The 18,054-nt window shown below is 42.1% G+C and overlaps 1 protein-coding gene across 1 annotated transcript; it reads right to left on the bottom strand.

Moving 5' to 3' along the window:
* Window positions 1-618: 618 nt before the first annotated feature.
* KCTD14 (potassium channel tetramerization domain containing 14) lies at window positions 619-13,408 on the bottom strand. The gene is given in 3 exon segments (XM_069070933.1): window positions 619-2,628; window positions 12,741-12,969; window positions 12,971-13,408. Coding segments are annotated over 3 exon segments (1,113 nt in total). The 5' UTR covers window positions 13,183-13,408; the 3' UTR covers window positions 619-1,956.
* Window positions 13,409-18,054: the final 4,646 nt, after the last annotated feature.

Genomic DNA, 18,054 nt, shown 5'->3' on the forward strand with positions numbered 1-18,054 from the left:
GGCCACAGGGGTTAGTGAACATGCCATGAGTTGAAAAACCTGCAAGAGAGATTCAGGAATAGTCAGACATAGGAAGAGAACCCAGGAACCTCAGGTCTTCCCAATCCCAGGACCAGCACTTTATCCACTACACCAAGCTGCTTTTCCACTGTTACTAGGAGAATGTCTTGTAGCCTTTAAAGAACTATAAGCTATTATTATTATAACACTCTTTTGAGTGAGGGAGTATAAGTGCTATTTTTATCTTATAGATGCAGAAGTAGATTTAGACAGGTTAAAGTGACTTGTTCCAGGTGACAGAGAGTACTTAGCAGAGCCAGGACTACAGCCCAGTTCTCCCAAGTCCCCCAAGCTGTGCTATCTCTTATGGTTTTGAGGAAAGAATTTATAAACCTTAAACACTATATGGATGTCAGTCATTGTTATCATCGTTGTTGTCATTAACACTCCAACTAGTATATTATTATATTAACCAAAACAAAAAGAATATCCAAAGAAAACCAATAAAACAGAATGAACCCCCCTCAACATAGCCACAATTACTGAATAGAAATTTGCTGCAAACCCTATTACATAATCACTGTGAGCAATCAGAGATTTTAATTTGAAAAATCACCATCCTTTATGAATTTTTATTCCTTAAAATCTAAGTTAACAGTACCATGAGTAAGTAATCAATTGTTTTGAACTAGGATTATTTGCTTTACAGAGTTCAGCAATTTTTAAAATGAATATGTAGACTTATAACTGCCAACACCATCACATCAGGCTGCTGTGGTTAAAAACAGAATTTCAGAATTTTTCTTGTCATATATGCCCAAGATGCTCTACTTTTGAGCTTTGCTTCACAGTGAAGTCAATAGTCAGAAAATGATCTTCCAAGGAATCCTTTTGTTATATGGCTCCTAGATCAAACAAGTGGTTTAGGAAATGGGTCACTGTTCTCATTACCTGTTGGTCTAAAGTACTTGCAGCCTTTCTGTTTCTTAGAGCAAGATCAAAGACAGTATTTATGACCTGGAACCTGCCTGGCCACTTTTAGAGGTAGTATTGATTCTGTACTACTGGCAAAGTGAGATATGTTTTGCTTCAGGGAAAAGAAGACAATTAAGAAGCTTTCAGTAGTCATTCCACAGAGAACAAAATAAAATCAAGCTAAATGAGGAGAGAAACCCTCTTTTTACTGTCCATTTCAAAAAGGTTAGCAACATAAGGAGGACTTTGGTGTTTTATATTCATCATTCACATAGGACCTTTCTCTAGGGAACTACAAGTACTTAAAAATATTAGAATCAGGGTGGCTAGGTGGCGCAGTGAACAGAGCACCGGCCCTGGAGTCAGGAGGACCTCAGTTCAAATGCAACCTCAGACATAACACAAAACTAGCTATGTGACCTTGGGCAAGTCACTTAACCCCAACTGTCCTATCTTCCTCTCTCCAAAAAGCAAATATATATATTAGAATCATAATGTGGCAGAGATATAAGAGACTTCAGATCACATAATATTAGAAAGCAGAACAGAGAACATCAGAATTGGAAAAGAGCTTAGCGGTAATTTAGTCCAATTCTTTCTCATTTGTCCTCATATGTATATATGTATGTGTGTGTATATACACACACACAATTGGATTGTAAGTATATGGATATAGGTATGTGTGTGTATATATATATGTATACATATATATGTATACTCATATTTTTATAGAGAAAAAAGAATACAGAGAATTGAAGGAATATGCCCAATGTTACAGACAAAATCAGAAAGAAGTTTCAGACCTCCTCACCTATTTTTCCTATATGCTGACTACCAATCACATTATCTCTACTTTGTCATGAAAACATTCAGAATGTTTATGCTGTAGTTTTTACTTTCTTAATTTATTTCACTTCATTACTTTTTCTATAAGCACCCATCCCTAGACAAAAGTATCAATCCTTAGACCACTGAGGGGGGTTACCACCAGGTAAAAGTGAATTTATAAAAGCAATCAGACGACTTGATTCGGAATCCCTTCTCAGCAGCATAGGGCCGGTAAGAAATACAGTACCCCTGAGCTTCAATGTCCATTTTGATACAATCCAACAGGTCGGTGATGGCTGGCGATGCCTTCCATGGACCAAACTTGACCACTGATCTCTTATCTGTCTCTAGAGTCTGTAAGCCATCAAGACAGCGAGCAGAGTCTTCCTCAGTCCGTACCACACATACCACTACACCAGAACATCGGGCTGCCACAGCCTCTGCTCTGGCAATCCGGATCATGAGCTCAAGGTTCTCATTGTATCCTGGTACTCGGAGCAAGAACTGCTTCCTGGCTACCTGCTCACCAAAGATCTGGGGTGTCTCCTCGAGAAGCTTGACCAGGGGTTGGATCTCATAGAATTGGGCTTCTCTATATACCTCTGGGATGCTCTCTGTAGGCAACTGTCCACTGCGGAGATATTCTAGGATGGGTCGAAAGTGGGTGCCTGGTCGATCAATGAAGATTCTGCCTTGGGAATCAGGCCGAGGAGGCTTGGTCGGGTTGAACATTTCTGCCAGCTTGGAGCCTGGGAATTTTTTCAGTGTGCCCAGAGTGGTGGTGTACAGCTCACCCCCCACATTCAGTTCAACAACAAGTGACATCTGTAGATAACCAGAGAGGATTATTAGCACCTTGGTTTTGGTTTCATGACAATTTCTCTTTTATTTGCAAAATATAATCTATAGTGTGGCAGAATGAGCACTAATCTTTGAGTCTAAGTATAAAGTTCTAGCTTGGAATATATAAAGTATAAATATCACAGGGAAATCATTCAGTCTCCCTGACTCTCAGTTCCACAATTTGATGGATTTTTTAAAAAGGAACTAGGAGGAATAATAAAATGAAATTTAATAGGGATTGATGTAAATTCTTACACTTAGATTACCAAAAAATCAAGTTCACAAGTGTTAAGATGAGGGAAGTAGAGCTAGCTAGAAATAGTTTGAAAAAGATCTTGGGGTTTTAGTGGACTAGAAGTTCAATAAAAGTCAACAGTGTGATACATAAGCAAGGAAATTAATGCAATCTGAGGCTAGCTAAGAGAAGCATAGTGTCCTAAACTAGGTAGGTTATGTAGTCCTGCTTTGTACAATCTGCCCTGGTCAGACTACAACTGGAGTATTGTGCTCAGTTCCGGGCACCACATTTTAGAACACACATTGACAAGCTGATGTGTGAACAGAGGAGGGTAATCAGGATGTTTATAATGTCTTACAAGGATCAGTTAAAGGAATTAGAGGTATTTGATTTGGAGAGTAAGACTCAGGGGAGAACTCACAGCTATCTTCAAGTATTTGTGCTATGGAAGAAGGAATAGACCTTTTCTGCTTGGCAGAACTATGAATGATGGATGGAAGTAGCAAAGAGAGAAATTTAGATTTAGCATAAGGGAAAACTTCTTAACAATTAGGACTATCAAAAAGCTAGACTGATTGCCCCAGGAGGTTGTAGGATCATAGATCTGGAGCTAAAAGGGACCTCAGAGACCATCTGGTGTAATCTTGTTGTACAGATGAGGAAAATGATGCCCAGAGGTTAAATGACTTGTTTAAGGTCACACAGGTAGTTTCAAAAACATGATTTGAACTCAGGTCCTGTTGACTCCAGAACCTCTTTCCACTATTCCAGAATTCATGGGTTCCTCTTTACTGAAAGTCTAAAATAAAAAAACTGGAAGAGGTATGCATGGTATAGAGAGTATATGGTAGATAGAGGGTATATATAGACAGTGTGTGGTATATGGATTGTAATAGAAAACCTCAGAGATCCTTTCCCATTTTTAACTTCTGTGATTCTGAGATAATTATACTACCTACTTCACAGGAATGTGATGAAGAAAAGACCTTTATCATCCTTAAAGTATTATAAATATAGGCCATATAAGCTATAAATCTAGGTACAGGTTAAATAGGAACAGGCATCATGCTCATTAGAATAGTGAAAAGATATCCAGAGGCAAACTGAGTCACTTAAGCTCCCATAGCTGTGAAACCAGGACCAGAATCTAGTTCCTGAGATCTCATCCCGAGGGTGCCTCTTTTCATATTCCTGGTCAAAAACAGAGTCCATCAGTCAATCCATCAGGAATCCTCAAGGAAACTTTTAGAAGTAGTTATAGGACTTCATTTGGAATGCCTTCTCTTGGTGTAGAGTCAAGAACCAAGCTTTGTGGAATATCCAAAGTCTGGGGCCAGAAGGAGATAAAGGAGCCAGCAAACCAAGACACAAGTAGTAATCTGAGAGAGAAGAAAAACCAGGGAAGTGTTGTATCAGGGGAAACCAAAAGAGGAAGGATTTTCATAAAAGAGGTGACCAGCAATGTCACACATACTGAAGAGATCAAGCAGAAAAAAGGCCCAGGAGTAAAGATGTTCCAAGACCAGACAAAACTTAAAGCCATTGCTGAACAAGTATCTGCTATGCTCACATGGAATTAGAATAATAGGAAATACTCAGGCTTGGTTTTTTTTGTTTTTTTAAACTTGTGTTCTCAGCTTAGGGCCAATGAATATTTTTCTTTGAGAATGAAAAGTTGAAATTCAGAGTTAATATTAACTTGGACAAGTAAGCATGCAAAATTTAAGAAAGGAATCACATGAACTTGAATGATCACAGCAAAGATATTCTTCTAATAGGAATATAGGAAATGTCCCATGAATGCTTCAGGAGGAGGTGGTTAAGTCCCTTGTTCCCCTTCTACCTCCTTGACAAGGTGTTTGGGTCCTAGACAGCTGGGTAGCTAGAGTACTGGGTATGGAATCAGGAAAACCTGGGTTCAAATCCAGCCTCAGACTAGTGTGTGACCCTAGGTAAGTCACTTACTCTGTTTGTCTCAGCTTACCAACTGTAAAACAGAAATAATAATAGTACCTATCTCCCAGGGTTATTGTAAGGATCAAATGAAATAATATTTGTAAAACACTGAGCACAGTACCTAGCACATAGCAGGTACTTAATAAATGCATATTCCTTCCATCTGTGTTGTCCATTAGCATGGTCTCTGTTCTTGTCTTAACTCAAGTTCTCAGGTTCTGAGTTGGTTGACATGACACTGATGATGAAAATCACATCTGTTAAAGGCCTTACTCTTGGACTTTAAAAGACAGGTCACCTTAGGAAAGGAGGTATCAGTGCCAGAGGGAGGTACAGATCAATGTGGAGATACAATCCAGTGCAAAATCAAAAACAAGAATCTAGAAGAAGGTTAGTACATCCATGTGGCCCAAAGCTGGGAGAGGAAAGAAGGAGCTATTGTTGAACAATGACATAAAAGGAGAGGAGGAACCCTTACTAGACAGAAGTATAAAGCGAAGGAACCCTAAAACCAGGAACCAGGTAAAACAGGAACCACAATTCTGAGGAACTATCTAACTCTGTCCCTTCACTGATATCCCTTCACTCTGTAGGTTCCAAGGAGGATGGGACTCACAATGTTGGATTCCCTAGCAATCTTGAATTCCCTCCTGGATAGTTCAACTCATAGACTATCAAAAGGACAGAAACCTCAGGGTAGCTAGGTGGCACAGTGGGTAGAGTACCAGTCCTGGAGTCAGGAGGTCCTGAGTTCAAATCTGGCATCTGACACTTAATACTTACTAGCTGCGTGACCCTGGGCAAATCACTTAACTCTGATTACCGTGGGGGAGAAAAAGAAGAACACAAGCCTTTGCAGGTACTACCAAGCTACGAAGCCTGTGTACTTAGGAAATAGTGTAGGATAGTGAAGAGAGAAATATATCTAGAGTCTGAAGAGACCTGAGTTTATATCCTGGCTGTAATAGCATGTTATTAACTGGGTAACTGTGAACAAGTCATTTACTCTCTGAAACTGGTTTTCTTCATGTAAAATGGGGATAAAAATCTTGTCTTCTGGAATGACTGTTCCATAGGCAACAATCTTCTCTTCATATTAAATCTATTCCTCTTTCACTCCTTCCATCTACTAGCTCTTATTGAAACCTAGCTGCCTCCTGATGACACTACCTCCCTGGCCACCCTTTCTAATACTAGCTGCACCTTGGCTTATTCTCCTTGGCTTCTTGGTCCTAGTCTAGGGAAATACTTCTTACTCTCTATTGCCACTTCCAGGTTCTCCTCCTTCCTCCATCAATCAGTAACCCCTCTTCCTTTGAGGTTCATGCTGTTCATATTTACTATCCAGTCAAATCCTGGTAGCTGTTGTCTACAGACCCTCCCTTTCTCCTCACTCCCAGCCCTGGCCCAGGTCACTCCTCTTCCTTCTTGAATGAATTTGATACCTGTCTTATAAATTTTCTCTCCTCCCTAACTCCTGCCCTCATACTAGGAGACTTCAGCGAACATATTAATTCTCCCTCAAATACCCTAGCCGTTCTTCCTCAACCTAATCCCCTCCCATGAGCTACTGCTCCACTCTATCTCAGTCATACAAAGTACTGCTGAATAAAGGTGGAGAAAATCACACTACTGGGTCTATTACAAATTAGTGTTACACCCCTCAACTGGGCCTTCACTGATGCTAGGCAATCCTTCCAAACCTGCCTTATCAACTCACTCTCCCACTCTCCACTACAGCTCTTCCAAACCTTTTCATCCCTCCTTAAACTTCCCATGATTCCCCTTCCCCTCTCAACTGAGAACTTTGCCTCATATTTTTTTTTTTTAATGAGGCCATTCACTATGAATTCCTTCTTTTCCCCTCTTCCTCACCCATCACTCAGGCACCTTCTGCCACTTTCTCCTCCTTCACCCATGTTTCACATGATGAAATGGCCTTATTCCTTACCAAGGCTAACCTCTATGCCTGCTAAAGCAATCTCATTCCAACCTGTCTCTTCCAACAGACTGCCTGCTCTGTCATCCCCACTCTTTCACCTATTTGCAATCTCTTCCTCTCTATTAGCTCACTTCCCACTTCCTACAAACATACCCATGTCTCCCCTCTCCTGAAAAAACCCTCACTTGTTCCTTCTATTCCTGCTAATTCTCATTCTATATGTCTTCTGTCCTTTGTAGCTAAACACCTTGAAAAGCCTTTTAAAATATGTACTTCCAGTTTCTCTCTTTCCTCTTCTTAACCCCTTACAATCTGGCTTTTGGCCATATCATTCCACTGAAACTGCTCTAATACCTCTTAGTGGCCAAATCCAATTACCTTTTCTTGATACTCATTCTCCTTGACCTCTCTGCAGCCTTGGACACTGTTGATCACTCTCCGTCTTGATATTCTCTTCTCTCTGGGTGTTCAGGATACCACTCTCTCCTGGTTTTCCTCTTGCCTATCTGACTGCTCTGTCTCTGTTTCCTTTATGGGATCCTTCACCAGAGTATATCCTCTAACCATAGGTGTCCCTCAGCGTTCTGTCTGTGCCCTCTTCTCCCTCTATACCACTTCACTTGGTGATCTCATCTGCTCCCATGGATTTAATTACCATCTCTATGTGGATGATTCTCAAATCTTAACTTTCTTGCCCCAGTATCTCTGTTGACCCCCAATCTCATATCTCCAGCAGGCTTTCAGACATCTCAAACTAGATGTCCAGTAGACATTTTTAACTCAATATATTCAAAACAGAACTTAGTATCTTTCCCCCCTCCAACCTTCCCTCTTACTGTAGAGGGCCTCACCATCCTCCAGCCCCTCAGGTTCACAACCTAGAAGTCACCCTAGACTCCTCATTATCTCTCATTCCCTATATTAATTTCACCTTTGCAACATCTGCCTCCCTTTCTCCTCCAACATGGCCACCACTCTAGTGCAGGCCCTAATCCCCTCTGCCTTGATTATTGCAATAGCCTGCTTCAAGTCTTTCCCTTCTCTAGTCCATCCTCTAGTCAGCCACTAAAGTGATTTTCCTAAAACTCGGTCTGATCATGTCACCTCCCTACTCAACAAACTCTGGTGGCTTCCTATGCCCTCCAGGAGAAAATCAAAATGCTGTTCTTACTCCTTACTCCCCCACACATTCTCTTTGATCCAGTGACACTGGCCTTCAGCTATTCAAAAAACAAGTCACTCCATTTCTCAGTTTCAGGAGTTTTTTCTAGCTACTCCCTTTGCCTGGAACAACCTCCCTCCACTGCTCTGACTACCGACCCCCACAGTTCTTTTAAATACCAACTAAAACTCCACCTTCTACAAGAAGTTTTATAGGACACTTTGTAGGCCCTTAGTAAATGTTTCATGTTTTCTTTCAATCTATTGATAAATATTTATTAAGATTCTACTATGTGCCAGGCACTGTACTAATTAACAGGGATATACAAAGTAGCAAAAGACAGCCCCTGCCCTCAAAGAGCTTACAGTCTAATGGAGGAGACACCATGCAAGCTACAGACAGGATAATCTGAAAATAATCAACTGAGTGAAGACTCTGGAATTAAGAGGGGTTGGGAAAAGCTTCCCATAGACAATGGCATTTCAAATGCTTCATAAACTTTAGTACTATGTAAGTGTAAATTATTTTAACTGGCCCACTGATAGACTGTGTACGTACTGTCCAAAGATCAGCCTAGCCAAGTGCAGAGAGGCTTATCATCAGAAATTTCACTTCAGGATTAATTTTGGTCATAGATCTTCACATTTTCTACTAAGAATTGGAGGATTTGAGGTCTGTACCAAAAGCAGGAGGACCTACCCCAGTGAAATTATAGATCCTTGAAAAATATATTAAGTTACAACCTGCCCACTGTCTGAGGATCATATGTCCGGTGGAGGGCTGTTTTAACCTAAAAGAATGGGCCAGTTCATAGAGTTGATCTACTTAACAGTATTAAGTATCTGGCTAACTAAATATTTCACTACCACACAAAAAAAATCACTGTGCTATACTTAATGCAGCAGTAATCAATTTTGTAAACTTGCTTTACAAAGAGCTCTTGTAGTTTAAAATATACCTTCATCCTTGGGCTAAGTAGCCGGGAAAGGAGGCAGAAGAACACACTTCTGCTAGTCTCAGACATTGCCCTGTTCTCACATCCTATTTCCTTGGTCTGTGGTTTCTTCCTCCAAAATGATGATATTTTACTTAGATGCTCAGATGATCTCAGTGGGGTGTACATATACTTCCTTAAGGCAACTTTATAAACATCAATTATTATCTCCATAACAGCTGATATTCTTCACCATCCCAAAAGATTCAAAATTGCAGGTAACTAAAGCATAACTGGACATATGGAGGGTGTGTAAGAAAGCTTCAGCATGCTGCTGCCAAGAATGCTTCAAAGCATTTTGGATTTAATTTAAAAAAAAGATGCAACCTAACTGCTCAGGAGAACTGTGTTGCCATGGGCAACCCTAACTAGCACAGGGCCTAAGGAAGGAAAAAGGAGATAGCTGTCTATGAGTGGCCTTTCTGGACTTGATTGGGTAGTATGGCTCCCAAGCCACACACTTAAATAATAATACAGCAATAAGAAAAAGAATCACAGAGCATTGCTACCTATATATAGCTTTCAACTACAAAGCTCAGAGCACTATAACGGGGTTATTTTTATTATTCATTACATCCCCTACATGAAGTAGCCAGGTGAAGGTGGAACACACATTAAAGTCATATTTTAGAACCATAGAATGTTTGAACTGGAAAGAAACTTAGAGATCATCCAGTCCAACTCCTTCATTGATGAGTTGAAGAAACTAAGACCCAGAAAAGTTAAATGACTTGCCCAAAGACACACAGCTATGGTGAGATAAGATTCAAACCCAGGTCTTTCTGATACCAGGCCCAACACTGTCCTCACTTGTTTGTCCTTCATTTTGAAGAGGATCAATGACATCACAGGGTGATGTTTTGACTTGTTTGTGAATTGGATTTAAGTGAGGCAGAGTTGCACAAAGTCGTCAGCCTCACTCTCTCTTTCTGAGTCATCTAAGTCCAGTAGCAAGACAACAGTCAGGATGAGTGGCGATAGCCCAGGATACAGTGGATGACTTTTGCATCTTTGATGTCTGACCAGGTTCTAAGGACTTCACATCCACCTTCATGGTCATTGGAACAAATTGTTCTCATCCACCCATTCCACCGGGGGAAGTCTTAACATTCTTCAGGAAGACAATCCCCTAACTCGCTGATGGGTCTGAGGTCTGTCAATTGCCCCCAACCTGGTTACCCCATCTGCTGAGACAGTTTTACTGGGGTGTGGCCTCTGAGCATGCCACAGCTTCTTGGAGCCACAGGTGAGAATTGGGTGAAGGTAGACACCAAAGGGTGATGAGCAGTCCTGGAAAGGGCTCAGCAAGTCTTCACACCAAGGGTGCTAGTCCTCCCTGAGCACCTCATACACCCCTAGAAAGGCACAGTCAGTAGAATCTGACGTTGGAGCCAGATGGGATTCAATTCTTGCCTCAGCAAGTACTTGGTGTGTGACCCTGCTCAAATCCCTTAACCTCCCAGCTTCCTGGCAACTTTTTAAGACTCTAAATTTTAGAAGAATGTACACTAGAGAGTTCCTCGCAGTTATAAAATCATAGAGATGTTGTGGGGAAAATGCTTTGTGAGCAGCATGGTATAGCAGAACATTAGATTTGAAGTCTGAATACCTGGGCTCAAATCTTGACTTATTTTTCACAGGTATAAATGCTCTAAACCCTATTATTCTGTAACCATAAAGACCTATGGGAATGATTATCATTATTATTAGAAAACCCTTTGCTTATTACTGTGAGGAGAAAGGGACAAGAGGGATCTATGGACTGTTTTCAGATAGGAGGGGGAGATGGAGGATCCTCCCTAGAAGATTCCATAACAACTCACCAAGGACCCAACTTGGTTTTTATATCACCTCTATGAAGTGGGTTCTCTCTGACTTCTCTAACTCAAGGCACACACCCTCAGTTCCGAATCACAGAATTTCAGTGTTAGAAGGGACCTAAAAGGTCTGGTCCAACACATACTGAAAAAATACAGCTCTATTTGTTATAAAGTTTTCCCTGATATCCAGCCTAAATCTGCCCCTTTACAACTTCTACTCACAACTCTTTGTCTTCTCTCTAGTCAATCAGAAAAAGTCTAATTCCTTTTCCTTATAAGGCATTGTGATGAGGGCAGTGGATGATGCAGTGGGCAGGGAGACATGAGTTCAAACAGGACCTCAGACACTTACCAGCTGTGCGACCTTGGGCAAGTCACTTAACCTGTTTGCCTCAGTTTCCTCAGCTGTAAAATGGGGATAATAATAACACCTACCTTCCTAGGTTGTTGTAAGCATCAATTGTAAAGCACTTAGAATAGTGCCAGGGCACTTAAAAATTCTAGCTGTTACTATTATTTTCCACATGACAGTTCTTCAAGTCCCCAGATATAGTCATCAGTCATGTTTCCCTGGTCTCTTCTCTAGGACAAACATCCCCATTTCCTTTTTTCAGTTTTTCACTTTCATGATCGCCCATCTCTGGGTACTCTCCAGCTTATTAATGTTCTCTCTAAAATGTGGTGTCCAAAATTAAATGCAACACTCTATATGTGACCCGATCAGAGCAGCAGCAGGATGATCACTTCTGTTCCTGACCACACTGTTGACTCACATCGAACTTTCATGATAAGTCCTCGGTGTTTTTCAGATAATCTGTTGTTGAACCATGCCACCCCTGTCTTGTATTTGTGGAGGTGATTTTTTTTTAACTCACATGCAAGACTTGATGTTTATTCCTACTGAATTTCTTATTGTTGGGTGTGGCCCAATGTTCTAGCCTATTGAGATCTTTTTGAACCCTTGTCAATTCTGTGTTTTAGTCATCCTATCCAACTTTGGGTCATTGGTGAATTTGATGGTGATACTCTCTATGCCTTTATCCCAACGATAATAATGGGAAAGCACAGATTTCTGGAACACTCCACTGGAGACCTTCCAAGTTAGCAGTAAACCTCTAATGATTCTTCTTTGGATCCCACCATTAAACCACTGCCAAATTCGCCTAACAATACTATGATTCAGTCCAATCCTTTCCACAAGATTAGCAAGAGAAATTTTATCAACATCGTTAAAAACCTCCCGCAGCCAAAGTAAGAGGGAAGGCTGCGCAATACTGACTAGAGTAGATATCCCGATAAAATTCAGACTACAAAATAAAAGGAACTCTCTGGTAGGACACAAAGTGCACAGTGCCAGTTTCGTGCCATTATCTCCCCTTTTCAAGAGAGTGAAAACTTGTTCCCCTTTAAAGAGGAAATTCTTTGGCATTCCATTGAGACTATGTCTACTGTATTTAGCTTTAAACAATTACCGAAGTGCTTTTAGCCATTTCCTTACTCTCGTTGATGAATCCCTAGCCAGAGAACCTGGAGAACTCTGACGGGCCACAGCCATTGAGTTTGGGCTAACTGGGGCCTCTCCGGGATGGGCAGGAGGGGGATGGGGAGTCCGGAGAAGGTAAGCAAGAACCCTTAGGTTGTCTCTCCCGGCTGGTAAGAAAAGATTTCAGGAGCGGGACTTTGTGCCTGTGAGCTTGGAAGAGGTGAATGAGTGTAAGTGCGCAGGGCAGTAAGTGTGCCCAATCGTGGAGCTGTGGTTGTGTGCGGGCAAAGCGCGTGGGAATACGTGCCTGCAGGTGCGGGGAAGAGAAAGGCGTTGGCAGAGAGCACCCGTGAGAGAGACGGAGGGAAGGAGAGCAGAGGGGTGGCCAAAAGCCAAGGTGTGAGCCAACATCCCGCAGCCCGAGCCAAGGGGAGACAAGGGCACAGGCTGCGGCGAGAACGGACGCAGCCCCCAGATCCCCTCCGCCTGCTGAGCTCACCGTCTGTAGCGCCGCAGGCTTCCCCGGGGGTCGAGGCTCGGCCATAAAACTCATCCCTCTTCCCTGGAAGGGCCTCGGACTGGGCGGGGGCTGGACAGAACCGGCTGACACCTGTCCTGCGTGGCCGAACACTACCAGCTGCTGCTGGTGCGGCCGCGGCAGCCCAGCCCAGCCCGGCCAGGTGAGAGGGGTGGGGCCCAGCCTGGCCAGGTGAGGCGGGGTGCAGCCTAGGAGAGATCTGGAGGCGGAAGCAGTACTACCCGCCCCTCCTCAGAGCCACGAGTATCCTGGGAGTAGGCTGCAGAAGGCTTTGTAGCTTCTGCTCCTGGGGCAGAGCGTGTAGGGGCGCAGGGCCAGGCAGGCGCTGAAGCTGGAGGACCAGCGTCCAAGGCCTGGCTCTGTGACCTTGAGCCAATGCCTGTCCTCTGCCTGTCATCCTCATCTGAAAAATGAGGGGGCAGACGAGACCCCAATGTTCCTTCCAGCGCTAAATCTTATGGCTGTCGTCGCACTTTTGAATGTTGATGGTTTCCCCCTACTCTTTCAAGTTTACAAAGTGCGAACCTCTCAAATTCTTGTTTTACTGATTAAACCTTTTAAAGCTAGCTAAGTAGTTAGTTAAGGTATTATGTCAGCGTCCTGATTCCAGCCCAAACACCCCAGCTACAGGCCCAGGACTCTTTTTGGTACCCCCTTGCCTCCCCAAAGTAGAGGGCAAAGGCCTTTCCGAAAATGCTACCTCACAGCAGTACACAGATTATTATCTACCCAATTTTACAGATGAGGACATTAATAAATAGTTTCATGCACTGAAACATTTGACTGTATTTGAAGGCTGAGGCCCTGGGTTCAAATTTGAGCTTGATCATTTACTCCCAGTGTGACCTAGGGCAAATCTCTTAATCTCTCTGAGTTGCAGTGATTTAAATCTGTGATCCCAGCTCTAAATCTATGATCCTGTGATTTTAGGTGTTGGAGCCCAGAGGTCTCCTGTCAATCAGTCAAATAACATTTATTTGGCACCTACCACTTGCCAGACACTCTGTGAAGCATTGGCAATAGGAAGAAAGGCAAGACAGTCTTTGCCTTCGTGGAGGCCCTCACAGTCTAATGGGGAAAGATGCAAACAACTATGTACAATCCAAATGAATATAGAAAAAGTAGGAAATAATTAAAAGAGGGAAGGGAGATCAGGACAGGTTTCTGAAGGTGAGGCTCATCTGGGACTTCAGAGAAGCCAGGAGAGATGAGGAGGGAGAGCATTCCAGGCATGAGAGACAGCCAGAGAAAATGCCAGGCAGGCATTGAGAGATTGGAGTGTCTTATTCTTGGAATAGGAAGCAGGAAACCAGAGTCGCTGCATGTGGTGAGGAGTGAGGAGTAAGCAGACTAGAAAGGTAGAAGGAACTGGGTTCTGAAAGACTTTCTCTGCCAGAGGATTTTGTATTTAATCCCGGAGGTGGTAGGGAGGCACTGAAGTTTATTGAGTGCAGGATGGGGTTGGTAGTGGGGATAGTATTACTCTGATTTTCCAAATGTGGAAACCGAGCTTCTGAATTAGCTGAAGTTAAGTGACTTTGTCCAAGGCTACACAGCTTGCACATTTATCAGAGCTGGGATTTGAGTACAGGTCAGTATTTTTCCAGTAAACATGTTGAACATTTACCAAGGCTTTGATGGTATATGAATGAATCAACTTTCCTCACAATAATCTGTTGAAGGTCAATCTCTCCTCAGCTCCATCTGTTGATCTTCTCTTCCTTTAATACCCAGCTGAAGTGCTCCCTTCTCTGTGTGGTCCTTCATAGTGTCCTGAGCTATCTTTTTTTTTTTGCTTTTTGGAGTGGGGAAGGCAGGGCAATTGGGGTTAAGTGACTTACTTGCCCAAGGTCACACAGTTAGTAAGTGTTAAGTGTCTGAGGCCGGATTCCTGACTCCAGGGCTGATGCTTTATTTACTGCCACCTAGCCACTCATCCTGAGCTATCTTTTCTTCCTCAGATTTTCTTATAGCAATTTATCTGGCCTCTCCTGTGAACTTATCACTTCCTACCTTCTAGCATCAAATCTTTATTAAAGGAAGTAGTGCATCCATTAAAGCTCCACTCAGATGATGCCTTTTCCATAAAACTTTTCCTGATTCCCCAGTCAGTCACGACCCTTCCCTTTACAGAGCACATTCTATTTAACATATAATATTGTGCAAAACTGATATCTTAATATGTATCTTATTCCCTAATGAGACTGTGGAAGGAATGGGAGGGAAAAGAGGGAAGGAAACATTTTATTTCATAGCATAGAACAGTGTTTTGAACACAGTGGGTACTTAATAAATATCTGAATTTAATTTGTGTGCATGTTGGAATTCTCATTCAATTGTAACTTTTTATTAGAATCGTAGAATCTCAGATCTAGAAGGGATTTTAGAGGCTATCTTATCCTGTCCTATACCTAAAAAGGGATTTCTTTTATAATTTTTTTTTTTGCTTTTTTGGAGGGCAATTGGGGTTAGATGACTTGCCCAAAGTCACATGGCTAGTAAATGTGTCAAGTGTCTGAGACTGGATTTGAACTCAGGTCTTCCTGACTCCAGGGCCAGTACTCTATTCATTGTGCCAACTAGCCTCCCCATAAGGGATTTCTTTTCAAAGGTCCTCTACAAATGGTCAAGCCTCCACTTAAGGACTTCCCATGAAGTGGACCCTCAGTAGAAGCCACTTAATTTGTGAATGGATTGGTTAGAGATTTTGCCTTAGATCAAGGTAAAATTGGTTTTTCTGAAACTCCCATCCTTAGGTCTGAGTTCTGCCACCTAGAGGCAAATGGAGCAATTCCAGTTCTTCCCCATGCCAGTCCTTCAAAGGTGACTTCTAGTTATAGGGCCTATGATCCTCTAAGTCTACGCAAACTTGAAGACATCAGTTCTGTTCTCCCTAAGTCTTTTCTTCTCAAGGCCAGTCATCACCAGGTCTTTTAACCAATCTTGTAATCTATGGTTGACAGTCCCATCACCATCCTGATCTTACTCTAGCACATCAAGGTCCTTCCAAAAATGTGGCATCCAGAACTGAAGCCAGTACTCTGGATGTGGCCTGAAATTATCAGCTCCCTCCTTTTGGATAAGAAGCCTCTCTGTGCCATGATTGCATTAGTACATTTCACTTTTCACCTTGGTATCCCCAACATTGAGCACCAGATTGAAGAAGTATTTGTGGAACTTAATATAACTTTACAGATGGATAAACTGAACTTCAGAAAAGTTAAGGAACTTGCTCAGGGTCACACAGATAGTTAGCATTGGATCTAGGTCTCTTAACTCCAAGTTGAGAGCATTTTCCATTGCAGGAAGTCTGCTTGCCCTGTCTGGATTTCAAGGAACAGAGATAAAACTGCACTCTAAGTTATGAGGTGGAAAATGGGAAAATTTTACTTACTGAAGGATGGAAAATTCATTTTTTGTTTTAGCTCCCTAACCAATCAATAAAATGAGTTGCTAGTTACTATATGAAAGATTTATTGGGCGGCTAGGTGGCACAGTGAATGAGCACTGGCCTTGGAGTCAGGAGGATCTGAGTTCAAATCCGGCCTCAGACAACACAAAAACTAGCGGTGTGACCTTGGGCAAGTCACTTAACCCCAATTGCCCTGCCTTCCGCACTCCAAAAAGCAAAAAAGATTTACTACTCTATTCACTGGAATGAACAGATGAGAACAATTTGTTCCAACTGCCATGAAGGTGGCTGAAGCAGGCGCTTCCAAGACATCCAAGACACCAAGGTCATTCACCACATCCCAGGTCATCACCAGTGGTCTTGACATTTGTTCTGCCATTGGATTTCAATGACTATGGAAGAGAGAGTGAGGCTGACAACTTTGTGAATCTCTGCCTCACTTAAATCCAATTCATGTGCATGTCAAGACATTACCCCATGATATCACTGGTCCTCTTCAAAAACAAAGGATGAAAGATGAACATAATCCTCCCTAAATTATCTTGTATTTACTTATTTATTTATATATTGTATTCTTGAATAAAATGTAAGCTTCCTGAAGATAGGGACTGTTTTCTTTTTTTGTCTGTGTATCCCCACCGAGCATTTAGTATATAACAATAGCATTTGTATAATGTTCTAAGTTTTGTAAAGCATTTTGCAAATATGATCTCATTTTAGACTCACAACAGCCCTATGAAGGAGGTGCTATTTATTCTCATTTTGCATATAGGACACTGAGGTTAACAGAGAGTGACTTGCCCAGGGGCTAAGTAGATGTTGAAGGGTGGTTTTCAACTCAAGTATTCCTGATTGGAAGTCCAGCACTGTCCTATCCACTGCACCACCTAGCTGCCTAATAAATGCATGCTGAATTGACCTGAATTGCAGGAGTTGTGAGTTGACATGATAGAGAGAAGGCCCACTGATGAAAACATGGTTCCTTGAAAAATTGCAGTCTGGAGTAATATAAAAATCATTGATCTTCTCTGAGCCACACTTTCCTCATATGTAAAACAAGGATAATAACTCTTGTGTTATGTACCCTATAGAGCCATTGAGAAGAAAGCATTTTTGTAAACCTTAAAATATGATAGAAATAGGATCTATATTGTTCCCATATGGAAACCATTCACCCTCCTCTTAGCCAGGGTGGTGGGCCACTGCCAAGAGACAGCATCTCGGGGTCCATAAAGAAAGAATCTTTTGTTGAGGCTGGTTTTCTGTTAACAGGTTGCCTGTGGCAACCTTTCCCCATAGTCCAGACAATGCAAACCCTGCACTCCAGCGTCCTATCAACGAGCTAATCTTACTGACTGGTCTGGCCAGCTCAGACACAAGAAATCTTTGTGATTTTGGCCATTGGGTTTTCCCACAACAATCAACAAAGCTTCCCTTTCTTCAACTCTGTCTCTAATCCTAGGTAAAAGCAGAAAAGGAAGAAATACAGAACATCACGGTTGGAAGGGATTTTCAGGGGCCAAATAGTCCAACTCATAGTTCAACAAAGATCCCCTCTACCACATACCTTACCAGTGGTCATTCAGGCTCTGCTCAAAGACTACCGTGTTTCCCCGATAATAAGACACTGTCTTATTAAATTTTTTGGACAGAAAAACACCAGAGGGCTTATTTTCAGGGGAGGGCTTATTTTAATGAACATTGACAGCAATTTTAATAAACAGGTAAATGTGAACAAAAAAATGTACCTTTATTCAATAAGCAAATCACTGGGGAAGAACAGGATGACGCGCTCACTGCTGCAGCTCTGATTGGTGCAGAGGATCACCTTCACTACAGTAGCAATCTCAATAGGGCTTATTT

This window comes from Petaurus breviceps, unplaced genomic scaffold (assembly GCF_028583685.1).
Source record: "Petaurus breviceps papuanus isolate PSGF00001 unplaced genomic scaffold, PetGlider_PUasm1.0 90823, whole genome shotgun sequence".
Taxonomy (NCBI): Eukaryota; Metazoa; Chordata; class Mammalia; order Diprotodontia; family Petauridae; genus Petaurus; species Petaurus breviceps.